General features: G+C 44.4%; 1 protein-coding gene across 1 annotated transcript in view; it reads right to left on the reverse strand.

The window, feature by feature from the left end:
• MALRD1 (MAM and LDL receptor class A domain containing 1) overlaps positions 1-27452 on the reverse strand; it is a 787803-nt gene that overhangs the window by 153949 nt on the left and 606402 nt on the right. Inside the window, 1 exon segment of the mRNA XM_030202038.1 lies at positions 12813-13092. Coding sequence (XP_030057898.1) covers positions 12813-13092 — 280 coding nt within the window.

Here is a 27452-nt window from a genome sequence, read left to right on the forward strand (position 1 = left end):
GGTGGACTTTAATAACTGGATGGGTTGGTGAGGTAGTTTTGTAAGGGTATGGGTTCTCTTTGTAAGCCTTGTTGAAGAGGTGTGTCTTCAAAGATTGGCGAAAGTTAGTTGTTTATATTTCCCCCTCCCCCATTCCTAGACACATTTTATTTATTTATTTATTTATTGCATTTGTATCCCACATTTTCCCACCTATTTGCAGGCTCAATGTGGCTTACAGAATTCTGTTATGGTTTTGCCATTCCAGGATAATAGATATGATTAGTGATGTAAAAGTGTTAGATAGGGAGAGAAGAAAAGGATTAAGTGGATAGGCAAAGAGATTAGACTGTCGTAGCTGGGCTAGTTGGCAGGGTGATTTAGTAAGGTTATGGGTTCTCTTTGTAAGCTTTGTTGAAGAGGTGTGTCTTCAGAGATTTTCGAAAGTTGGTTATTTCTTCAATGGTTTTCAAGGTAGTAGGTAATGCATTCCACAGTTGCGTACTCATGTAAGAGAAGGTGGTTGCATGCATCTGCTTGTATTTTAGTCCTTTGCGGCTGGGGAAGTGTAGATTTAGGAATTTGCGCAATGATCTTTTGGCATTTCTGGGAGGCAAGTCCACGAGGTTTAGCATATAGGTTGGGGCGTCTGAGTGGATGATTTTGTGAACAATCGTGCAGATCTTGAACGTGATGCATTCCTTAAGTGGGAGCCAGTGAAGTTTCTCTCTTAGGGGTTTTGCACTTTCATATTTAGTTTTTCCAAATATGAGTCTGGCGGCGGTATTTTGGGCTGTTTGGAGTTTTTTAATGTTCTGTTCTTTGCATCCAGCGTACAGTGCATTGCAGTAGTCCAGGTGACTCAGTACCATCGATTGTACCAGGGAACGGAAGATGTATCTCGGGAAGAAAGGTTTTACTCTTTTGAGTTTCCACATGAATTGGAACATCTTTTTCGTCGTATTCTTCACGTGGGCATCGAGTGTGAGGTTACGATCAATGGTAACTCCGAGAATTTTCAAATTTTGTGAGATGGGAAGGCAGCAGTATGGTGTGGTTATGGTGGTGAAGTTGTTTGTGTTATATTGTGATGTGAGTACAAGACATTGTGTTTTTTCTGCGTTGAGTTTTAGCTGGAATGCATCCGCCCAGGAGTGCATGATTTGGAGGCTTTGGATGATCTCGTTGGTGATTTCATTTAGGTTGTGTTTAAACGGGATATATATCGTGACATCGTCTGCATATATATAAGGGTTGAGGTTTTGGTTGGCTAGTAATTTGGCTAAAGGTGTCATCATTAGGTTGAAGAGGGTTAGTGAAAGGGGGGATCCTTGGGGGACTCCACATTCAGGTGTCCATGGTTCTGATATGTCCGTGTTCGTTGTTACTTGGTATGACCTGGATTAGCCACTGCTGGAAACAGGATACTGGACTTGATGGACCTTTGGTCTGTCCCAGTATGGTAATGTTTATTTACTTATATATTATTCCTTCTTTTGACTAACACATTTCTGCAGTAGTGCATTTGTATTTTTATGCTTTATGTAAAATCTGTTTAGTGGGGTCTCTGCTGAACCACCTGACCTGAAGCTATTGATCCATGTACTTGTTCTTAGCAGAGCTGACTGCCTGGCATGGTTTTGAAATGTGTATAAAAAAATTCCTCTGTTAAGATACTTTATAATGCACATAGATCTGATCGTGTGACCTCTTTCCTGTCTCGTGGAGAATCAAATTTAACATTTTACTCTTAATCCATCATGCTTTGCAGACCAGCACATCAACTTATTTTTCTGATCTTCTGTTGCCTTCTATTCTTTTGCACTCATCCTAGAACATACTTTTAACATTCACCCCCCCCCCCACCCAACTCTAGAATTAGGTTCAAGACAACATGGCAAGGAGCTTTTGCCTATCTAGTCTTTTTCTATGGAATTCCTTCCACCTGGAACTGAGAGACTGATGTAATAAAATATGGGAGTTATAGGGCTAGATTCTATATATGGCACCAAAAGTTCAACGCTAAAAAAAGCGCTATTCTATAAGCTGTGCTTAAAGATTAGCGTGTTTTATAGAATAGCATTTATGCCCCGGAATCATGCCTAACTTTAGGTGCAGCCATTACACCGGCTGAAACATGGTATAAATGTACGAATCTATATTAGGTGCATATCCCTGTTATTCTATAACAGTACAAGTTAATTTTAGGAAACCCCCCATTAAGCCCATGGCCCTTCCATTTCTGCACACCCTTTTTCAGATTGCATGTAAATTTATTTATTTATGCCACAGGCTTGATACACCACAGAGGAGTTGACATAAGTTTCAAAGTGATTTACAAATACTTAAAAAATAAAAAGGAGAGACAGGAGGAAGGAATGTCTTAAGAAAACTAAAGGGGAGTAGGGAAAGAAAACTGGTAAAAAAGTGATAGGAAGTACAGAGTACACAAGCCAGCTTATTTTCGAAAGAGAAAGACGCCCATATTTCGACCCAAATCGGGAGATGGGCGTCTTTCTTCCATGGGCGAACAAATCGGTATAATCGAAAGTCGATTTTGGTCATCTTCAACTGCACTCCGTCGCAGGAACAAACAAAGTTGATGGGGCGTGTCGGAGGCGTGGCGAAGGCGGGACTGGGGCATGGTTATTGGCCGAGGAGAGATGGGCATCTTTAGCTGATAATCGAAACAAGAAGGGCGTTTTTGACGAGAATTTGGTCCGCTTTATTTGAAACCGTTTTTTTTTTCAGGTCCAAGTCCCAAAAAAGTGACCCAACTGACCAGATGACCACCAGAGCGAATCGGGGATCACCTCCCCTGACTCCCCCAGTGGTCACTAACCCCCTCCCACCAAAAAAAAACCACTTTACAAACTTTTTTTCCCAGCCTGTATGCCAGCCTCAAATGCTGTACCCACCTCCGTGACAGCAGAATGTGTTCTATCCTCTGACAGCCTTTCCCTGGTTCTGATGCGGGTCTCGGGTGAGTGTGACACCTTTTCTATTAAGGGCACTGCAGAGTCACATCAGCAATGCATTGTGGTGGGTGTAGGGTATTGGGCTCCGTGATTCCACTAGCTTGTGTTACATGCTCACGATGTTGGTAGTTGGTAGGCTTTACTCCCATGGTGCTTTTCCCTTTGCTTAGTGGGTCAGAGTGTGCCCTGTTTTGTTTCCAGTAGTCCATGAGGTAGTGGCCATTTTTGTAAGACAGGTTTAGATCTGTTTCATGTGTTAGCCACGTTACAGAACTTAGTTCTCACCTTGAATGTTGCTGAAAGAGGGCATTGTACACCATTCTGCCAGCTCTAACCTACTGCTCATCTCAGTACCAGGGAGACTGCCAGTGGGGCACAACCTCTGATCTGCAGTTAACTGTGAGTAAACGTGCTTATTCCAATAAAGGACGTTTTCAGAGACATTAGTCTTCAGGTGTCAACTGCTTTGCCAATGTTATATAGCAGCAACAAGTCCCTGGAGCACTTTTAGTGGGAACCGCAGTGCACTTCAGGCAGGCGGACCCAGGCCCATCCCCCCTACCTGTAACACTTGTGTTGGTAAATGGGAGCCCTCCAAAACCCACTGTACCCACATGTAGGTGCCCGCTTCAACCCTAAGAGCTATGGTAGTGTTGTACATTTGTAGATAGTGGGTTTTGGGGGAGGGGGGTTGGGGGCTTAGCACCTGTGGTAAGGGACCTATGCATGTGGGAGCGTTGACTAAGGTGTCCAGCTGGTGTCCTGGCATGTCGGGGGGGGGCAAGTGTACTATGAATCCTGGCCCCTCCCATGACCAAATGGCTTGGACTGGGACGTTTCCAAGCTGGGCGTTTTTAGTTTCCATTATCGCTAAAAAAAACAAATGCCCAGCTCGGAAACGACTAAATCCATGGCATTTTGGTCCGTACAAACCGTATTTTCGAAGCGGAAGATGGACGCCCATTTTTTTCGAAAATACGGTCTGTCCCACCCCTTCATGTACCCGTTCTCGGACATAGACACCCATGGAGATGGACGTTCGCGTTCGATTATGCCCCTCAAGGAGACTTTGGTACAGAGGAATAGGAAGCTGTGAAGAGATGACTTTTCAGTGCCTGTTTGAAGGTGGAAATGGTATGTTGGTCATGGATTTTTTTTATTTTATTTATTTATAGCATTTATATTCCACATTTTCCCACCCAAGGGCAGGCCCAATGTGGCTTACAGAAATTTACAAAAGTCATACATCAATTCTACAACAAACGGTCAACGGCAATGTAGTGAAAAAGGCTAGAGAGTAAGAGCAGAGGTGGGGAAATGTGGAAAGAGAAATTGAATTCAATAGGCAGTGGTGCAGGGCGGGTCAGGAGCGTAAGCTTTTCCGAATAAGAAGGTCTTAAGGTATTTTTTGAAGGTCGGATGATCAGGGGTAATTTTCACAAATTTAGGTAGACCATTCCACAGTTGTGCACTAATATAGGAAAAGGTGGAGGTGTAGGTGGTTTTATACTTGAGGCCTCTGTAGATGGGGTAATGCAGATTTAAGTACAAGCGAGCTGATCTGTGAGAGTTTCGAGGTGGTAAGCTGACAAGGGTGTCAATATACGCAGGGGCTTCACCATAAAGAATTTTATGCACCAGAGCGCAAATTTTAAATGTTATTCGGTCCTTAACAGGGAGCCAATGCAGTTTCTCACGCAGTGGTCTTGAGATTTCAAACCTCGATTTACCATAAATAAGCCTAGCAGCTGTGTTCTGGGCAGTTTGTAATTTTTTCAGAAGCATGTCAGAAACAGAAGGAAGCCTTTTGCGGAAAGAAGAGGACCTCGGCTGGCGGGGGTTGGGGTCCCCCACCAGTAAAGGTAGGCAACGGTGGGTTAGCAGCGGGAGGGGGGTTGAAAGGGTCATCGGGGGGGGGCAAAGTTGGTGGTGGCGGCGGCAATGGCTGGCGGGGCAAAGTTGGTGGCGGCAGCAATGGTGGGGAGGGGGGTCGGCGGCACCGGGGGGGGGCTAAAATGTGCCCCCTCACCTCGGGCTCTGGACTCCCCTCCCGCTGAAGTCTGGCAAGGCCCTTGGCAGAGAGGAGAGTAGGAAATGAGCAGTCTGTTGAGATAGATAGGGGCAGAAGGGGATCTGGACTTATAAACCAATATATTTTAAATTTGATGCGGTCAGAAATCAAAAGCCAGTACTCAGACTGGAGAAGTGGGTCAAAGCGATGAGCATAATGGAGAAGTTTGACTGCGATAGATTGAATTAACTGTAATTGTTTAATGCTGTGTAAGGGAAGACCATCAAAAAGAGAGTTACAATAAGCTAAATGTGATATGACCAGAGCAAGAAGGAAGGGGCACAATAGTGAAGCTGGGAGAAGGGAGCAGATGGAGCAGACTTGGTGGAGGGCAAAGATGGAATCTATGTGAGGTCTGAAGGTCAGATTGGAGTCAAACGTGACACCTAAAATCTTTACAGAGGCCTTGACGTGCATCACTTTTAAATGATACTCCCCTTCCCAACAAGGTTGTCCCCCTTTCTGAGGTACCCTTCCCTCCAGGATATTTTAACAAGCCTTATTTTATGCACATCCCCACAGCAGCCTGACTCTGGTACACACTCTACCCGCCTAGACTGGGTACCTTTGTCACACTGGATAGAGAGCATTCCCAGAGGGGTCCGTGAGGCAAAAGCCTGAGTTTCAGGTTCACTACTACTCATGGTCAGCAGTTTCAGGATCCCACCATGATACAACTTGTCACACTGTGTATCGATAGGGGTAGGACAATTTTCCCCTCCCTCTGCTGCCCAGCGTGGGCTGAGTCTCCAGTTGCACACACCAACCATGCTTAAACATGGACCGAATGTCCAAGGGTCCTTCCCCACAACTTGGGGTAAACTCTGTCTAGTGCCTTGCGGATCCCAAAGCAGTCCAAAAATCAAGTGGCAAACGTAGCCATTTTTGAACCAGAAACACGTCTTTTTGTTTCAAAAAAATGACCATTTCCTAGATGTTTAGCAGACATTTTGTACTCAGTGTGTTTTTCTTTTGTGACTATTTAGGGAAAAAAAAAGGGAAAACACACAAAAAAAACAAGCCCTTGGGACTTATGGGGGGTGGGGGGCATTCTTAGTAGACTGGCCACACAAACATCCCAGCAGAGCAGTGGGGCACCCTAGGGGCCACTGCACTGGACTTCTGTGTTTGTGCAGCGCTGCGTACACTTTGTAGCACTCTAGAAATGTTAAATAGTAGTAGTAGTAGGACAGCGTTTCCCAGCGTCGCCGAGGAGGGCCAAGTGTCAGGGCGCTGGTCCGTGCTGCCATTGGGAGGAGTGATCACAGACGCCTTTGGTGAATTAAATCTCCTCTAGCCCCTGCTCTGACGCTCTTGCTTCAAAGCTGCCCTGCCTGCTTTCCTTCCTTCCGGGTCCTGAGACACCGTCCCTGCAGTCGCTCCTCGTTGGACTGTTTTCTACCTGCTGTAGGGATTTCCTCCTTCTACTTTGCCATGTGTGTGTCTGGGTTCCAGCACAGCTTGCTGCTGGTTGTGTGAGTGGGTTCCTGCTTTGCTTTGATTTGCCTTGTCCGTGTACTTGGGTTCCTGCGCAGCAGTCTGCTGCTTGGCTTTTTTGGTTCCAACCTTATCTTGCTTTATTCTCTTCCCTTTTATGTAAGTGCAGCTATTCCATTGCTTAACTGTATCTCTTCCTGCCTTACTTTCCTACTTTTGTCTGCATGGGTTCCAGCTTGGCCTTGTGGCCCGAGTGGGTCCTTGAGTGTACGGGTTCCAGTTTGGCCTTGCGGCCCATATGCATATCGTCTTTCCTGCTCTTTCTCCTGCCTTTGTGAGTTCCCATTAAGCTTTGTTATCTGTGTTTGGGCTGCCTTGTTTTACACCACCCGGTTGTCTACAACTGGATGGGCTTCTAGCCTGTGGGGATTTAGTCTTTCATAGGTTCTACCTACGAAACAAGGGCTCACTACCCTGAGTCATAACAGGTCCCAGGTACACATCTCACTGTTACACCCTTATATTGTATGGGGAGCCCTCCAAAACCTACCCAAAATCTACTGTACCCAACTGCATACCACTGCAATAGCCCTTATGTCTGCAAGTGTCACCTATATGTGGGTACAGTAGGTTTTGGAAGGGTTTTAGAGGGCTCACATTTTCCACCACAAGTGTAACAGTTAGAGTGGGATATGAGCCTGGGTCCCCTTCTCTAGGAGGTGTTGATGCCCCTGTATAAGTCGTTGGTGAGGCCCCACCTAGAGTATTGTGTTCAGTTTTGGAGGCCGTACCTTGTGAAGGATGTAAAAAGAATTGAAGCGGTGCAAAGAAAAGCTACGAGAATGGTAAGGGATTTGCGTTACAAGACGTATGAGCAGAGACTTGATGACCTGAACATGTATACTCTGGAAGAAAGGAGAAACAGGGGTGATATGATACAGACGTTCAAATATTTGAAAAGTATTAATCCGCAAACGAACCTTTTCCGGAGGTGCGAAGGCGGTAGAACGAGAGGACATGAAATGAGATTGAAGGGGGGCAGACTCAAGAAAAATGTCAGGAGGTATTTTTTCACGGAGAGAGTAGTGGATGCTTGGAATGCCCTCCCGCGGGAGGTGGTGGAAATGAAAACGGTAACAGAATTCAAACACGCGTGGGATAAACATAAAGGAATCCTGTTCAGAAGGAATGGATCCTAAGGAGCTTAGCTGAGATTGGGTGGCAGAGCCGGTGGCGGGAGGCGGGGATAGTGCTGGGCAGACTTACACGGTCTGTGCCCTGAAAAGGACAGGTACAAATCAAGGTAAGGTATACACAAAAAGTAGCACATGTGAGTTTATCTTGTAGGGCAGACTGGATGGACCATGCAGGTCTTTTTCTGCCGCCATTTACTATGTTACTATGAGCCTGGGTCCCCTTCTCTACAGTGCACTGCACCGACCACTAGGCTACTTCAGTGACCTGCTTGCTGCTGTCATAGGATTGGCCATAACATCTGATGCTGTCATAGAGGTTGGTATGTACCGTTTCTTTAATATCTCTGGTGGGTGGAAGGAGGTCAGTGACCACTGGGGGAGTAAGGGGGGGGGGGTCGTACTTGAATCCATCCAGTGGCTATCTGGTCATTTAGAGCACCTTTTTTATACTTAGTCATGATTTTGTTTTGTTGCATTATGGGCAGAAAAACATCCAAGTTTTGGGAATGCCCAAAATCCCACCTTCAACATGCCCCTGACACATTCTCTTGTGATTTGGATGCACTGCAGACAAACTGCATAGAAAAACATCTTAGAAATGTGTTTCAAAAATAGCAAACTGGACATTTTTCTATTTCAAAAATGAGCCCCTTATTAAAAAAAAAAAATTTTAAGTACGTTTTCAGGATTAGAAATGCAAAACTGGTCCAAGGCAACAAATATGCAGGTGATCTACAAAATCCAGCATGGAACAAAAAAGAGGCAGATCTCCAACATATATACAAAAAATGTCCAATTTATTCACCACTAAAATAATTAAAAGCCCGACACGGGCATGGTTTGCCCTCTCGAAGGTCTGCGTCAGGGGCTTGCAACAGAACCCAGAGGTATTGTCACAGAATTTCACCTACTGATTTTAAACAACTTTACTCCAGAAAAGCAGCAGCCCTTTGAGATCATGAAACATGGCCATATTGGGCTTTTAAATATTTCTTTATTATTTTAATGGTGAATACATTGGACATTTTTTGTATATATTTTGGCGATCTGCCTCTTTTTTGCTCTGTTAGAAATGCAAAAGTCAATTTTCATAGCATCTTCACAGAAACAAATGAGAGTAAGTGGATGCTGCTGTGTCCTTATTAATGTTAATAAATGGATGGATGTGCTGTCTCTATTGAATTGAATGAAGCTGTTAAGCAGCTTAACCTCACTCCCATAATTAAAATGATAAGCTTGAATTTTTTCAATGGATTATCCTTTACTTGTTGAATTCTGATCAGCTTGATTCTGATTTCTTATGTAGCTGCACACCTAATTGTATAGTATGATAAGGAAATTCTAATATAGCATTAGTATCATAGCAAAGTTATTTGAAAGTTCTAACTGTGGGCTTATTAGATATTCCACCACTATTATGGTTACATAATATCTCTGTTATTTGAATTTCAGTGATGTTAAATGTGTATATTTTTTATCCTATTTCATGGTAATCATATAATTAGGTTTCAATTTGCTGTTTTTTCCTCTTTCATTGTATTTATGTTTATACTTGTACATTTTACTATTGCTATGCTGTTTTGACTTGTTTAATTCTCCCCATTATTTTTCTTAGGGTGTGCTAAAAAATGGAGTCACCTGGGGCAGCAGCTTCTAGGGGGTGCCAAAGAACATCTACGGTCAAAACGACACAGTAAGTCCTTACAACTACACAAACTCAAAGAAACAACAAAAGGGAGTGTGGGCAGTTTTCAAATAACCTATTTACTCAGATTATTCTGGGAAGGGTACTGTTGATCATGACTTTGAGCATGTGCATAAAGATAGCTGGTGTGTGTGTGTGTGCGCGTGTGTGAAGTTGAGGGTGTCTAATACACTTGCATGAGCCCTGAACAGGTTGCCTACCTTGTATGGCAGATATGTGTGCAAGCCTAGAAATATAGAAAGATGACGCATTTCATGGGCATTCCAAAGTTGATGCACCTAGTTATAGAATATGACCCAGTGCGCCTAAATCTATGCACAGGGATTTATGCCAAGTTTTCATTGGTGTAAATGGATGTGTAGAAACAGTGCATGCCAACTTCCAAATTACTGTTGGGTGGGTGTGCTAATGGGGCAGTAGTGTCGATTTGGCATGCGCTGCACATGCCTTAGCCCTACTGCCGCTTTGTAAAAGGGCCCCTAAATTTGCTGTGATTCCTCCCTTAGGGCATATTATCCCTTTGAGATGTTCAGTGGGATTGGTATTGTTTGACCACATACTATTCTCTAATCTACAGAAGTAACATAACAAGGACCCTACCTAGGAAAACACAGCAATGTTAATATTGCAGTGGAACCTAGAACACCAATATGTCTATTAGGAAACTGAAGAAGCTGAATTACTACAAATGTTTACATACCAACTCCATGCGGAGTACCTGGCCTCGGTCACACACACACTGAACACAGATAAACCCTTGTCAAGGAAAGAATAGGCAACTACAAACTTAAAATATGAATATGTAGACAAAAATTAAACTTAAAGTCCAAGAAACCACATACTGCATGAAATACAACGCAATGCTCCTTGGGGCGAGATCCATGTCAAGCTCAATGAGGTGGGTGTAATGGATGGGGAGTTCTAAGAAGAAGCTCTTGGACAATGCTAGAGAAATTATATCATTAATGATTTTAACTGTTTTTATTTGTAGTGATTGTTTTTATTTGTTTAAACATGTGTGAGGAACCAATTCCCATTTAGTGGGGTCATCAGCCTGGCTCGATTGCTGTCTAGAGTTCTCAGTCCTTTATCCAGAGACTAAAACTTCCACATTAATATCATCTAAGTTAAATTTTGCAGTGTTAAATTGCTGGGCACTTAAATCTAAAATGGCATTGGTTTAGAATTTAATGGCAGAGATGAATATTTAAATGTTAGGCTTCACAGAGACCTGGTTAAGGCATGGAGGAAACCAATTTTTAGTTAGCTCCCTCCCTACAGGCTTTTCTTACCTAGCTGTATCAAGAATGTCTAAGAAAGGACATTGCTCTTCTCAGATGAATATAGAATGGAGGAGGTTTCCATTTCTATCCTTTTCCTCCCGTACAATGAGGTGTAAGTTAGCAAACCTGCTTCTTTTCGAAGGAGATCGCCGGCCGTCTTCCGACACAAATCGGGAGATGGACGGCCATCTCCTGAACCCGTCCAAATCGGTATAATCGAAAGCCAATTTTGGCCGGCTCCAACTGCTTTCCATTGCAGAGCCGGCCAAAGTTAAAGGGGGCGTTTCCGCAGGGTATGGAAGGCGAGACAGGGGCGTGGTTATGAGATGGCTGGCTTCGGCCGATAATGGAAAAAAGAAGGCCAGGTCTGACAAGCATTTCGCCGGCTTCACTTGGTCCATTTATTTTTAGGACCAAGCCTCAATAAAGTGCCCCAACTGGGCAGATGACCACCATAGGGAATCGGGAATCACCTCCCCTTACTCCCCCAGTGGTCACCAACCCCCTCCCACCCCCAAAAAAATTAAAAATCATTTTTTGCCAGCCTTTATGCCAGCCTGAAATGTCATACCCAGCTCCAATACAGCAGTATGCAGGTCCCTGGAGCAGTTTTTAGTGAATGCAGTGCACTTTAGGCAGGTGGACCCAGGCCCATCTCCCCCCCACCTGTTACACTTGTGGTGGTAAATGGGAGCCCTCCAAACTCCCCCAAAACCCACTGTACCCACATGTAGGTGCCCCCCTTCTCCCCTTAGGGCTATGGTAGTGTTGTACAGTTGTGAGTAGTGGGTTTTAGGGGCGATTTGGGGGGCTCAGCACACAAGGTAAGGGAGGTATGCACCTGGGAGCAAGTTTTGAAGTCCACTGCAGTGCCCCCTAGGGTGCCCGGTTGGTGTCCTGGCATGTGAGGGGGACCAGTGCACTACAAATGCTGGCTCCTCCCACAACCAAATGCCTTGGATTTGGCCAGGTTTGAGATGGTCGGCATCAGTTTCCATTATCGGCGAAAACCGATGCCGGCCATCTCAAGCCCAGCCATCTCTGACATTTGGCCGGCCCCAACCATATTATCAAAATGAAAGATGGCCGGCTATCTTTTTCGATAATACGGTTTGGGACCGCTCTTTGCGGCACCGGCCATATAGATGGCCGCCGCCGTTCGATTATGCCCCTCAAAATGACCTAGCCAATAGAAAAATATTTAATATGTTTTATAGCCCTCCAGGGCTTCCAATAGGCATTTGGGATGATATTTTTCAGACAGTGGCTGAAATGGCAGTGAGGTACTCAGACCTTACAATTCTAGGGGATTTTAATTTACATTATGAGGATAGATTCAGCCCACATCTTAATGGTTTTACTATGTTATTAGCAGATTTAGCACTGAAGCAGTAGATTTTTTGGAGGCTACAGTCGAGAAGCAAGTAGAATTATGGAATAGTAAACTTAACAACACGGTAGGTAAACACGGTGGAAAAACATGTTCCATTGTGAAATTCTAAATGTAGCTTAAGCCGTAGTGCTGGGAGCACTAGATGGTATCATGATGGCTTAAACTTGTTAGACCCAGATGATCAAAACTCCGATGCTATTCCAAAGAGCGCCAAAAAATACCATCACAACAGCACCCAAAAATAATTCTCTAATGCTCAATGCATTTTTTTGAGGTGGCACTTTTCCCCTCTTGCCTCCCCATAGCGATGCCTATGGTGCACACTGCCCCCATCAGGAATGTCTCCCCAATATATTTATGCACTTTTGTATATATTTTCCCTAAACCCAATTTTATGCGCAAAATACCCTTGAAAATCACCCTCTACTTTGCATATTTGATCCTGGTCTTTATTTATGTATTTATTTATTTATTGTATATGTATCCCACATTTTCCCACCTCTTTACAGGCTCAATGTGGCTTACAATAATCATGAATAGTGGAAATGTATCAGAAAATACACATTTAGTGTTACAGTAGGATCTTGGGCAACATGATAAAGAAGAAACATCATAGTAGTATGTTGCACCTTCTGTGATTAACCAAGGTCTCAGATTATCTGAATGGTTCAGCTATTTTAGTGAGTGGATATCTTTGACCTAGTGCCAAAGCAGAATCTGATAAGATATTAAAGTAGACCACTTCAAATACAGTACAGATAAGAAAGAACTTACTGCAGTTGGCCTCATCCTCCTTGAACTGGCAATCAGGCACTCCATCGCACTTGAGCAATGACGGAATGCACTCTTGATTTGCACACTGCAGTTCAGTCTCCTGGCAAGCCCATGGAGACATAGTGCTGGGCTCCTCAGACAGACAAGTCATTTCATCTGTTCCATCTCTACAGTCATCTTTCCCATTACATTTTGCTGACAGAGGCACACACTGCTTCTCATACACACAAGTGAACAAGTCAGAGTCACATGTGGAAGGCTGTGGTGGGACTGGTCCTAAACAAACACAGAGAAAAAAATGAGCACAATATGGTTATAGAAGAATTGTAATGAAAACAAACAAGTTTTATTCCTCAATGGCAGCAATGGTAATGTTTCTTTCATTTAGGCACATCAAATATGTGAAGCAGCATTTTAGAAGGGACAGAGAACTCAGAATTGAGATGTCTAGGTCAGTATGCGCAACTCAAATTCAACTTGAAATGGACATAACAAATCCACACATTCTATTCCCTCAGAGGAAAGAGTTTATACATTGCATACATTCCCTTATATGGAAGTTAAACCCCACCCTGTGCATCCCAAGATGCACTGGGCAGGGCATTGCCATTTTGAGGTGGCGCCTGTTGAGGAGGAGGAAGTGCTAGTTTCTCCTCCAACTTTAAAGGTACTGGGGAGGGGGTTGGGTTGGGGGGGACCCCTCCACCACTAGCCCACGACAGAAAGCTTTCATGGGGGTGTGGAGGGTCAGGTCGGGACCCTGTTCTGGCAACCAGGGGGGGGGGAGAGATGACAGAGGTCCCACTGGACCACCAAGATGGTTGTTTCATTTGTGTGCGGGGGTCCAGGGGTCCACTGAACCCTTCAGGCCTTACTGATGGGAGGGTCCGGAGGTTCACTGGACCCCCGAGGCTGTCAGTGACAGTCCGGGCTGACACTGACAACCGGGCTGCCTTGCCAGAGCAGGAGGAAGGCTCTCTCTTAACCCTAATGCCAGCTCCAAGTTGCTACAGCCTGGGCCCCACTTGGAAGAGAGTGACTTAGGACAACAGAAGCCCATCCTGTTCTGCCGGCGTTGTCAAGATATACCTAAGGCTATGCCTCTTATAATACTTTCTATTATTTTGCCTAGTGGTGATGTCAGGCTCACCAGTTTGTAATTTCCAGAATCACTCCTAGAACCTTTCTTAAAAAGTTCTATTGACCACCCTCCAATCTTCAGGTACCATAGATTAATAACACATAATAAATTACTAACAGATATCAAAAAATGTATTTTTAGAGGCAAACTAATAATAGATATATTTGCTTATCTGATAAATGCCAGATTTTGTGCATATTTGCATGTACAGTAATATTACATCACGTTTTTTGTATAATAGTGCTATAGAATGATATGTAGTAGCTGAGCTAGCCTGGTGACTCGGGTGGTAAGTGCTGTCTACTGTCGTGTGGAAGCTCCTTAGTTTGATTCTCTATTTGGGTCTTCTGCTTCCTGTGTTGACTAGCCCTGGTGCTGAGGATGCTCTGAGAGAGCCCTTAATTCTTCTGAGGGGAGAGTCATGGTTATTGTTTAAGGCTGACAACTAGGGGGTGAGTCTATACGGAGCTGACTAGATTAGGAGAGGAGTTATCAACATGGGTTAATATTAAGACATGTTATTTTTGATTTATGGAAGTGTTTATTAGAAAATGTTTAATCAGTACAACCATCGTAAAACTCAGTACATAGCATAATGTTGCATTTATGTCAACTCAAATCACATCCATAGTCTGAACATAGCTAAACACCAGCAAACATCAATGCTTAATTCAAAACTGTATACACTTCAAGTTTTTTCCAATTTTTTACATATTTAGAATCCCCCCCAAGAGCTGATCGTCCCTACCGGTACTCATCTCTCTCTCTCCCCTCCCTCCCTCCCCTCCCCCCCCCCCCCCCCCACCCTCTCACACTTATTCATACCTTTCATCGCTAGTGTCACTTTAAGAATGGTTCCCAAATCCTCGCCCATCTGGCTTTGGTTTTTCGCTTTTCTGCAGTTAATCTCTCCATCTCACATATATAATGTAGTTTTGTTATCCATCGCACCAGTGATGGGACTTTCGGAGACTTCCAGTGTTGTGCTAGGTTCAACCGAGCTGCATGTAGTGAGTCCCTAATCAATAGCCACTGGTCAGGGGTGACACCTTCTGGTCTCTGTCCTAATACAAACACGAGGGGATGCCACTGCACAGACCGTCCAAGCCACATCTGCAAGCGATTCTGTACCCCCCTCCAGTATGCCTGCGCCTTTCTACATGACCACCAAATGTGACCCATAGTACCTGGTAGCCCACAATTCCTCCAACACTCCCCTGACACGCTAGTGTACATGTGTTGTAACCGTACCGGTGTCAGGTACCATCGGTAGAACACCTTAATAGCGTTCTCTTGCGATGTCACTGCTAAGGAAGATCTCAGTATCTTTTTTTCCAGATTCTGCCAATTCATGTCTGATAGAGTGAACTGTAGCTCCTGTTCCCATCTCCTCCTATGTAGGAGAGAAGGCTTGGCATTCGCCCCCTGAAATTTATAGAGGAAGGAAATCAGTCCTCGCGAACCCTTTAGAGCTACACATACCTCTTCCAGCGGATGTATCTCACGGCACATGCACTCTCTATATTTTGATGCTTTCAGAAAATGAGACAGTTGCAGATAGGCGTAATGATCACTGGGCCTAAGCCCAAAGTCATCCATCAACGTGTCAAAGGTTATGAGATTTTCCCCTGTGTGTACCTGCCCTAGCATGTCCAATCCCACCTCTGCCCATCTGCAAAACGTGTTATTGCCGATACCGGGTTCGAACAAGGGATTATCCACTATTGGGGCCAAACCAGATACCGGAGGCTGTCGTTCTGGGAACATTTGATCCCAGTAATAAAATGTGGTCTGAACTGTTGGGGGGAACTTATCCACCCTTCCTCTATGTTTATTCAGCATCCACATCAAGTGGCCAAGGGATCTGGAACCCGTCAATTCTTGCTCTAATGTAACCCACAATTTAAAATCTTCTTTTCTGAACCAATCCACAGCCGCTCTCGCCTGCGCCGCTGTGTAGTACCAGAGCAGGTTTGGTACTCCTAGTCCTCCCTGCCTTTTGGATCGGTAAAGAAAAGCCCTGACCAATCTTGGTCGTCTCTGATTCCAAACAAATCTAATCAACATGTCCTGCAGTCCCGATATAAAGGACCTAGGCAGTCGCAATGGGAGCACTTGGAATAGGTACAGAAACCGTGGCAAGATGTTCATTTTGATAGCAGCGATGCGTCCAAACCAAGATAGACTCATGGTCTGCCATCTGTCCAGATCTCGTTGTACCTCTCTCTTAAGAGCAGGGTAATTAACCGCAAACAGCTCAGACAAATCCCCTGAAATCTTCACCCCCAAGTAACTTAAAGCACTGCTGGTCCACTTAAAGGTGAAGTTTTCTTGCAAGGAATCCCTCACTTCCTGTGATATATCAACCGCTAATCCCACTGATTTACTAACATTCAATTTGTAACCTGATATCTTGGCATAATCCCCAATCTCCTTCATTAAATTTGGTAAGGAGATCAGAGGCTTTGTGAGGGACAAAAGCACGTCGTCTGCAAAGAGAGCAACTTTATATTCATGCGATCCCACCCTTACTCCCGAAATATCTTCGTTTTCCCTGATAGCTACCGCCAGTGGCTCCATAGCTAAATCAAATAGTAAGGGGGACAGCGGGCATCCCTGCCGGGTTCCTCGTTCTAGAGTGAAGGAGCTTGAGGTTCCCCCATTCACTCTTACACACGCCTGGGGCGAGGAATAAAGTGCTTGAACCCATGTTCTGAAAATCTGCCCTATTCCCGTCTTATGCAAAACCCTATCCAGGTAGCCCCAGTGTACTCGATCGAACGCCTTTTCCGCGTCCAATCCCAACAGCACTAAGGGCTGATGTTTCGTCCGGGCTGCATGTACCAAATCTATCGTACGGCGTATGTTATCCATTGCTTGTCTCTTTGCTACAAAGCCCACCTGGTCTGGGTGAATCAATCCAGGGAGCATTAGACCCAACCGGTTTGCCAATATCTTCGCCATTATTTTAATATCTGTATTTAGTATAGATATGGGTCTATAAGAAGCACAGTCAGTATTGTCTTTACCAGGCTTTGGTATTACTGCCACCCATGCCTCCATCATAGATCTAGGAAAGGGAGCCCCCTCTCTCACTGAGTTAATAATCTTTGTTAAGTACGGTGCCAGTTCAAGAACGTATGCCTTATAAAACTCATTTGTGAAACCATCCAAGCCTGGCACCTTACCCGTCGGTAATGCTTTGACTACCCTAATGACCTCATCAACCCGCACTGGAGCTTCTAATTCTTCTCGCTTTGAGTCAGTCAGTTTCGGCATATTTATGTTCCTCAAATAGTCCTCGATTTGCCCCGTCTGTACAGCAGCATCCTCCTTATATAGCAACTCATAATATTTAGCAAAACGGTTTCTAATCGATGCTGATTTGTGGAGCATGGCTCCCTTGTCGTCCTTAAGTCTGAGAATGTGTCTGTCCACTCTTAATTTTCGTAATTTGGAGGCCAGCAGCCTTCCAGGCTTATTGGTACACTCATAATAAATCTGATTTAACCTTGCATGCGCAAATTTGAGACTCGCCTCATGCAAGGCCTTGATTTCCAATCGTTTTGCCTGTAGTTTTCTATAGTCAGACACAGATCCCGTCGCCCTGTATCTAGTCTCTAAAGCACCTACTTGCTCCGTACATTGTTTCAAGCGTGCTTTGTGGGCTCGAGCCTTTATACTGGCATGTTTTATAAAGTGCCCTCTGGAAACCGCTTTGAAAGCGTCCCACACTATGGCGACAGGCGGCCCAGAATCCCAATTGAGTGTAAAGTATTCTTGCAAGACTGGAAGGAAGCTGGCTCGGACCTCTGGGTCCTGTAATAAATTATTATTAAAAGTCCATCGTTGTTCTCTCACCTCCTCCTTCAGAGAGGGGAGAATCGTCCAGACCGGAGCGTGATCTGAGATGGTAATACATCCCATGGCAGAGTTCCCCCCTCCCTCCGGCACTGATCTATCAAGAAAAATATAATCGAGTCTGGAGTATGTGAGATGAACTTGTGAGTAGTAGGTGTAATCTCTTACCCCTGGGCTACCCAACCTCCACACATCATACAGACCCGCCCCCTCAACAAAGTTTTTCAATGCCTGAGAAAGTTTATGATCAACCGGAGCAGGAGGAGACGACCGATCCATGCCAGGATGCATAGTAGCATTGAAATCTCCCGCCACCAACACCTTACCCCTGGCAAAGGTCTGCAACTCTCTTTGGAGCTGAGTAAAAAAACGCTCCTGCTTCTCATTGGGAGCATATACACACACCAGTGTAAACTCCTCCTGCTCCAGTCTTACATGCAAAAATAAAAATCTTCCTTCTTTATCCCTTCTCTGGTGCAAGATTTGCACTGTAACTGCTTTATGAAACAGGATAGCAACCCCTCTCTTTTTTGTACCTGTGGTATCTGAAGCACAGGCCACCTTTGGATATTGTCTAGAGACTAATAGCCCCTCGTGTTTTCGTAAAAGGTGAGTTTCTTGGAGAAATACAACATGTGGTTTCATCAGACTCAGCTCACGCATTAAAGCATGTCGTTTGTATGGAGAGTTAAGGCCCTTTATGTTATAACTTAAGAATTTATAATCTGTCATTTAGGATTCACTTATTGAACCATGTATTCACTGAAAGGTATATGAGAATTGCCATGTCCCCACCCCAGTGGTCAATTCCCCCCCCCTCCCTCCCCATCCCCCCTCCCTCCCTCCCTCAAAATCGTCCACCAAGCAGCGCCCTTTAGCGCCACCTGGGATTTTAGAGAAAAGCAACCCCCAAGGCAAATACCCCCCAGACTTTCTCCACATTGCAAACATCCACTCGCCTCTCATTACTGCATAACTATTAATCGCCCCCACCTTTTCATTAAGTGTATTCTGTATAGAAATTCCTTACCCTTAAGTGCAACTCTGCTTTAGAAAAGCAAAAACATGAAGACAAACAATACAGTCCTATTAATACAGTCACTTCTTGGTAGTTGAGGTTTTCATTTTCTGCGGGGCCCTTTTCCACTTCTGTAAGCGTGCCTTGGTCGTGGAAGCCACCACCGTCGGCATCGCCTCGACTGCGGTCAGGCCCATCTCATATAAGTTCCTCCATGCGTCCGCCACCTTCCGGCTTCTCCATTGTTTTCCCTTGATTTCATAGCAAATGGCAAATGGAAAAGCCCATCTGTAAGCAATTTTTTCCTTATTCAAGATCTCAATCACTGGCTTCATAGCACGTCTCTGTGTCAAAGTAAAGAGTGAGAGATCCTGAAAAACTGAGACCTGTGCGTCCTTAAAATCCAATGCTGGGAGCCGTCTCGCTTTCTGTAGTATCATTTCTTTATATGTATAGGAGGAAAAGCGGACTAAGATATCTCTTGGTTTATTGTCCGCTCGGGTACCCTGCACTCTGTGTGCTCGATCCATGGTCGCCTCATCCGGGTCCCAAGTCTCTCCCATTATTTTCTCGCATAGGGTTCGCACTATGATCTGCACGTTTTCCACGTTGCCCTCCTCTGGGACTCCCCGAAATCTCAGGTTGTGCCTCCTTCCCCTATTTTCCAAGTCGTCAAGCTTATACATGTAGTCCTCAGCTTGTTCCTGCAGCTTAGTAATCTGCACTCCCAGTGCACCCTGTTGTTCCTCATGCTCGTCCACGCGCTCTTCTAAAGTTTCAACTCGCCCTCCAAGTTCCCTAAGGTCCAGACTAATGGCATCTACATGCTCTAGAATTTCTACCTTGGAAGCTTTTATTTCCTCGCGGAGTGCTTCTAGACAGCGAGCCAGTTCTTTTGAGGGGCTGTTTTTCGACGCGGGACGGCGCGATGCCACGTGGGAAGCAGCCGAATCAGAGTCAGACATCGTCGGGGAAACGGGGCGCGAAAGGCTCCTCGCCGTCCGTCTCTGCGTCTTGCTCTCGTTTCCCCGCAGCTGCGAAGCTGAGAGTTTGCTCATTGTATTCTGTGCGGTTCGCTTTGCGATTTCGCGATATCGCTACCGAATTCAAAGTATTGTGGGCGCGAATAATGCTGATTTGAGGTAGGTGAATGTCGGAGCTATGCGTCTAGGCGGCCATTTGTCTCCGTGACGTCACTTCCTCAAGACATGTTATTTTACTGTTAACTCCAGTTATTAGTAACTAGGGTTTTACTGCCTAAAACAGTACTTGTGCTAAAACAGCACAGGTTAGTGGTAAAATTACACCTCTTAACCAGGGGTGTAGCCAGACTTCGGTGGGAGGGGGTCCAGAGCCCAAGGTAAGGGGGCACATTTTAGCCCCCCCCCCAGCACCGCCGACCCCCCCCCCCCCCGCCATTGCCGACCACCGCCACCACCTCCATCACTAACAACAACAACTTTGATCCCCCGCCGCTGACCCTCTCGATCCCCCCCCCCGCCGCCGCCAACCTCCTGTCACCGTTGCCTACCTTTGCTGGAGGGGGACCCCAAACCCTGCCAGCCGAGGTCCTCTTCTTCTGGCGCAAGGCTTCGTTCTGTTTCTGAGTCTGATGTCCTGCATGAGTTGGGATCCCCCACCAGCAAAGGTACGCGACAGCGGGTTGGCAGTGGAAGGGGGGTCGAGAGGTTCGTCAGCAGGAGGGTCCAGGGCCAAATCTATGGGGGCCCAGGCCCCCGTGGCCGCACGTAGCTACACTACTGCTCTTAACAGTAGTCCACATTGATAACTATGCCCCTGAGGCAGCATTTACACATGTAAATGTCAGTATTCTAGTTATTTACACACATATGTACACACATACAGTAGACATGTAAATGGCAATAATCTGGCTATACCCTATTCTATAGGTGAACACCAATCTTCAGTAGTGTGTACTTTGCAGGCTTATGTTTACATGAGCAAATTTTTGGCAGAGTCTGAACAGAGCACACATTTACACATGCATAAATTATAGAATGCTGTGATTTATGCTTGTACTTCCCCAATATAGGTGTGAGTATTTACACCAGCTCTATGGCTGATTAAGTGCTCACTCATAAAAACATACGCAGGTGTTTAACTGGTTATGCTGGTATTCTAGAAAGATTCTAAATAGGTGCATTCCTGGTGCCTAAAAATGGGTACTCTCCTGTAGATCTGCCCTTTATGTGGCCAGATTTAGGGAACGTGACTGCAGTGTTTCAGCAGGAGACTGATGTATGATCCTCAGTCCAAGTTCATCACTGCAGTGAATAGACTAACTATCTTGCGAGGGGAATATAAAACAAGGGGGACCCCATTGGGCAGTCATAAATGAAGGCTTGTAGAAAATAATTCTAGAAAGAGTGTGCTGACAGTTATGCACCCATATCCCCCAGATTTGGATGCACTGCTGAGATGTTCATACAAATTAATTGGTTAATGAGCTTTTAACTATCAATAATGGGGTACCAATAACCAATTATTGATGTTAATTGGCACTCATTAAAATCTACATACGCATCTGGCTGCATGCTATTCTATAAGGCAGTGTGCCTAACTGCCATTGCGCCTATCCTGAAAGGGGGCGTGGTCATAAGGGGGGCAATGATGTGTCAGAGGCATTTCAAAATGTTATGCATATAGTTATAGAATACTGGGTAAATGCACCTAACTTGGGTGCCACCAGGTTTCAACAGGCCTAAGTCTGGCACCCAAAGTTAGGTGCTATTCTTTAAAGGGCTCATGCCATTTATAGAATAGCACTTAGTGCGATTTTCTTCAGCACTTATTTTTCAGAATAATTGCATATATGCATATGACAAAATTTCACCTAAGCACTTCTCTGTAAATGCACTTGTATCTTACATAAAATGCAAGTTACAGGTAGTTGTATACTTAGGCAGAGTCTGGGTGAAATATAGGCAGGATTCACACTTATAGAGTTCTTTAAGTTATGTTTGTATTTCCTGGCACATACACTTCTACCAGTCTATGGCTGCTGTAAGTGCACACACCTAACTTATAGGGGTCTACATTCCTTTATAGAATAGGCTCTTACCAGGTATCCTACTACTACTACTACTACTTAACATTTCTAGAGCGCTACTAGGGTTACGCAGCGCTATACAAATTAACAATAAGGACGGTCCCTGCTCGGAAGAGCTTACAATCTAAAGGACAAAATGTCAAGTTGGGGTAGATAAGTTTTCTGAGAAGAGGTTTAGTGATTAGGTGCCGAAGGTGACATTGAAGAGGTGAGCTTTGAGCACTGATTTGAAGATGGGTAGGGAGGGGGCACGGCGTATGGGCTCAGGGAGTTTGTTCCAGGCATGGGGGTGAGGCGAGACAGAAGGGACGGAGCCTGGAGTTGGAGGTGGTGGAGAAGGGTACTGAAAGGAGGGATTTGTCTTGAGAGCGGAGATTACGGGTAGGGACGTAAGGGGAGATGAGGGTAGAGAGGTACGGAGGGGCCGCAGATCGAGTGCATTTGTAGGTGAGTAAGAGAAGCTTGAACTGTATGCGGTATCTGATTGGGAGCCAGTGAAGTGACTTGAGGAGAGGGGTGATATGAGTATATCGGTTAAGGCGGAAGATAAGACGTGCGGCAGAGTTCTGGATGGACTGAAGGGGGAGTAGATGGCTACGTGGGAGGCAGGTCAGGAGTAGGTTGCAGTAGTCAAGGTGAGAGGTAATGAGAGAGTGGATGAGAGTTCGGGTGGTGTGCTCGGAGAGGAAGGGGCGAATTTTGCTGATGTTATAGAGGAAGAAGCGACAGGTCTTGGCTATCAGCTGGATGTGCGCAGAAAAGTAGAGGGAGGAGTCGAAGATAACACCGAGGTTGCGGGCAGATGAGACGGGGACGATGAGGGTGTTCTCAACTGAGATAGAGAGTGAAGGGAGAGGGGAAGTGGGTTTGGGTGGGAAGACAATAAGTTCAGTCTTAGACATATTCAGTTTCAGGTGGCGGTTGGACATCCAGGCAGCAATGTCGGATAAGCAGGCCGAGACTTTGGCCTGGGTATCCGCAGTGATTTCTGGTGTGGAGAGATAAAGCTGGGTGTCGTCGGCATAAAGATGATAGTGGAAACCATGAGAAGAAATCAGGGAGCCTAAGGAAGAGGTGTAGATTGAAAAAAGAAGGGGCCCAAGGACAGATCCCTGAGGAACTCCAACAGAGAGTGGGATAGGGGAGGAGGACGAACCATGAGAGTGTACTCTGAAGGTACGATGGGAGAGATAAGATGAGAACCAGGAGAGGACAGAGCCCCGGAACCCAAGGGAGGACAGTGTGTCAAGAAGTAGGTTGTGATTGACAGTGTCAAAAGCGGCGGAGAGGTCGAGGAGGATGAGGATGGAGTAGTGACCTTTGGATTTGGCGAGGAATAGGTCATTGCAGACTTTAGATAGTGCCGTTTCTGTTGAGTGTAGGGGGCGAAAGCCGGATTGGAGCGTCTATCCTTTGGCGTCTATTAATAGAATTACCCTCTTATAGCTAGATTTTATATGTGATGTCTAAAAAATCAGTGCTAAAAAAAACATTATTCTATAAGCCGTGACCCTCCTATTTCTGCGATTTATAGAATAGCACTTATACCCGGAAGTAGCCATTTTGCACCAACTGAAACATGGTGCTAATTTATACACTTAAATTAGGTGCATATCCCCTTTATTCTACAACAGCATGCGTAAATGCTAGGATTGTCTCCATTCCATCCGTGACCCTCCTATTTCCATGCTCCTTTTTTTTTTACTCTCATGTAAAGCCCACCTTCTTGATGCTGATTTTAACTCCTAACCCCTATTCACTTGTACAGTACCCTTATATATTTTATCCTTCCCACCTTATCAATTCCCTTATCCCTTATTTGTCCTGTTTGTCTGTCCTGATTAGATTGGAAGCTCTTTCGAGAAGGGACTGTCTCTTCATGTTCAAGTGTACAGTGCTACGTAGTCTAGTAGCCCTATAGAAATGATAAGTAGTAGTAGTAGTGTAGAATTTAGGCATGGATCCCATGCCTAAATTTACGTGTGTAAATTCTAATTACATCTAATTAGTGTCAGTATTTGCTTGTTAAAAAGTCAAGTATTGGCACTAATTGGCTCATTACTCAATTAAATTGTGCACGCAAAATCGGCATGCATCCAAATTCACGCACACAATTTTTGGAGACTTTTATAGAATTAGGAGGTTAATACCAGATCCCAACCTTGTTTGCGACTAAGCTGGAAATACAAAGAAGTAGGAAAACATTACAGGGTCTGATGATCTTGAAACATATCTCAAGGCTACATAACTTATCAGCCTCACTTACTGGAAAGCTAAATAGGACAATGATATATTTAACTCAAACTGAATTACTGAGTGGTACTTAGTATTATTAATTGCTTTCTTAATATAAAAAGCCAGACTATTTAAACCTTTGGCTGATATTAGCAATGATACGATTACAGATGACAATTATTTCCTAAAGTAAAAGTTTATTTCATTTTCAAGTCTATCAAGGGCTGGCTGTGTCCTTTTAGTATGACTTCACCTTAGCTGATCAATGAATGTGTCATTTTAAAATCCAAAATTGCACCTTGCTTTTGCAGGCCATCCTTTGAATGGCTTCCGTTATGCTCATATCCATGTCTTTGCCTTGTGATGATGCCCTATATAGATTATACTTCTATTGTTATTGATAGCCTTCCTAGGCTTTTTCAAGGCTGTAGGTAGAGATGCACAGTTGTTTTAAAACATGAACACACATCAACATTTGCAATTTTGTTTCACTTCCAGTCTGGCTTAACACAAAATCATAGCAACGTGTCATTTGTGGGGGGGTTTTTGTGAATGGAGGAGTAGCCTAATGGTTAGTGCAGGGGCCTGAGGCCCTGAGGAACCAAATTTAATTCCCACTGCAGCTCCTTGTGATTATGGGCAAGTCACTTAACCCTCCATTGCCCCAAGTACAAAATAAGCACCTTGGTATAATTTGTAAACTGCTCTGACAGTAACTACAGAAGGCAGTATATCGAATCCCATTCCCTCCCCACCTTTTAATTTTTGATTATAACTAATGGGGGAAGCAATACATGTTCTTTATTTATTTATTTATTTATTTATTTTTAGCTAGTCAAGGGAGAGGAAGAAACCAGTCTCTAGTGAGCATTCTTCAACCTGCCCATTCTGACTTGCCTTCTCTTTTCTTTTTTGTGGCCTCATAGATCAAAGCTTCAGAAACGGAGTCAGAGGAAAGAAACATGTTAGAAAACTCTGATCGGTTAGCAAGGTAAGCTTGATAAGCATTACTGCTTTTGTGTTAGTGCATTTTTAAATACAGATTTGGTTTTGAGGTGACAAACCAGCACTATCTCTCGCTCAGTAGCATTCATTATGGCAACATACAGCGGTAGATGACAGCAGATAAGAAGACTGTTTTCTAGCCCTGGGTAAGGTTCTGCACACACATTAATTGCAAGTTTTAAAGTATATTATTGCTAAAACATCCACAGTAAAGGTTTTAGGATGAAAGATTGGTTTTCCAGCATATGAGGAGAAAAGCATAACAAAGCTTTTAATGAATAAAGTCACAAAATTCAACTAACCCAGTTAATCTGCCCAGTACACAAGAACATAAAAATAGCTATACTGGATCAGACCAATGGTCCATCCAGCCCAGTATCCTGCTTCCAACAGTGGCCAATTCAGGTCTCAAGTACCTGACAGAATCCATAACATAGCCACTTGCATATCCACACCTCACTCTTCACTCCGACCCAAATAATTTCAGCTCAATACAGAATTAACGGCAATAACTGGTCACAACTTTATTAATTATTAATATCACTTCCACTGTTGCAATACCACTTGTCATTCTTGTTTCAAACTTAGTAACTTATGAATCACTAATAACTTATCATAACTCTCCCCGACAGGATGTGTAGTACCTCAAGATCTAGTCTTTGCCCTCCCTCCACAGGTTCAGACTGGTGCTACACATGAACCATTCTTTCAATCCCCCACTTCAAATCCCCATCACCCTTCACTCCAGCAATTCTATCACTTATATTTGTTTGTAACCGCTCCCTCACTCCCAAAGTTGCTGACCTGTTAGGCTGAACACAGGCTTCTAACAAATCTTGGACACCTGATAGAAACATATCTAATCCAATATCCAATAAATACACTCCTTCTGATCTAAATAACTGTGAATAATTCACTGTAATCCACATGGATCAGAATTAAACTGCCCAACATACAAAAATAAATTGAGAAATCTCGGAAAAGCTTCTCGATGGCCTTCATTTTTTTTTACAAACTCTTCTAGCAGTGTACTACCAGAAAAGCTCACTTCATATCAGCCACAGCATGTTCCTGTGACTGCTTAAATTGTTGCTGACTTCAGGAAAGTTGAGAGAGAATCTTTAAGCCTGATTGTGGTTTCTGTTCACCCAGGTCTGTTGTCTGTGCCACTTCTTGTACCTATACCTCACAACTCCCCACCCCCAATTTACTAACAGCCCACTGCCTTACTGGCTTCCACACAACCTCCCCCTCCCCCCAGCCACCAAGTCTCATCATCACCTGTGAACACTGCCCATATTCCTTCCTGAACCTGTTCCATATGAGACCCTCTGTGCTAGTATCTGCCTAGCCAATCCCCCACTCCAAACCTATCCAGTTTGTGTGTGTGCATGCATGTGTGAGAATGTTCTGTCCTTTTGGTTGTCAGCATCTGTGTTTTTTTTTCCATTATCATTTTTGTGCCTGTGGGTGTTGGTGGTGGGATAGCCAAACTATGAGAATCACTGAATCTCTGAGCCATAGAGGCCAACCTGCATGAGGCATACTGTGACACCACGGCCATTATAGAAAGTTAGACTGCTAATGACATGCTTCACGTGCCTGGACAGGTCTGGAGGGGCGCTCCTGTATAAACCAGAAAAACTATTCCAGATTTTCCTGGTCTGCTGCATCCTGCACAATCTCAAACTAAAACAAAGAATCCCACTTCCTGAGGGACAGGAACCCCATGATAAATAACCTAAGTAGGAAGGGGAAGGACAGGCCCTACCAGGACAGCAGCACCCACAAAACCTATATCATGTCTATGCAGCAAGTGGTAACCTCATACATAGTGCTTTTCTGTGATGGTAATTTGTACCCAATATGAACAGTGTGTAATTTCATGGAGATGAGAAAGAAGCCAGGTAGCCTATTGAAGCAAGCCCAATCTAAGACTGTTTCTATGGTGATGTCTGTTATCCCGTGGACTAAACTGAGGCTGACTGAATCCCTTCAACAGGGATAAATCAACTGAAATGCTATATCCCAAAGTGAAGAACATGACAAATTATCATACATTTTAGGCAAGGCTCTATCTTCTCTGTAATCAGCTAGCCTAGTAGATAAAAAGTAAAACTGAATAAAGCCAAAGATGCTAGGCTGAGTTCTCTCCAAAGCTATGAACACAAGGTTATTACAAAATGAATAAAGAAGGTACATAGAGGCTCTGACAAATGAAAGTGCACCCCACTAATACTAGTGAGAATTGTGCTCTCATCAGACAGTAACCTGTGTGCTGGAAAAAAAATTGAAGAGCTCAGAGA

The sequence above is a fragment of the Microcaecilia unicolor genome, chromosome 1 (genome assembly GCF_901765095.1).
Source record: "Microcaecilia unicolor chromosome 1, aMicUni1.1, whole genome shotgun sequence".
In the NCBI taxonomy this organism is placed as follows: domain Eukaryota; kingdom Metazoa; phylum Chordata; class Amphibia; order Gymnophiona; family Siphonopidae; genus Microcaecilia; species Microcaecilia unicolor.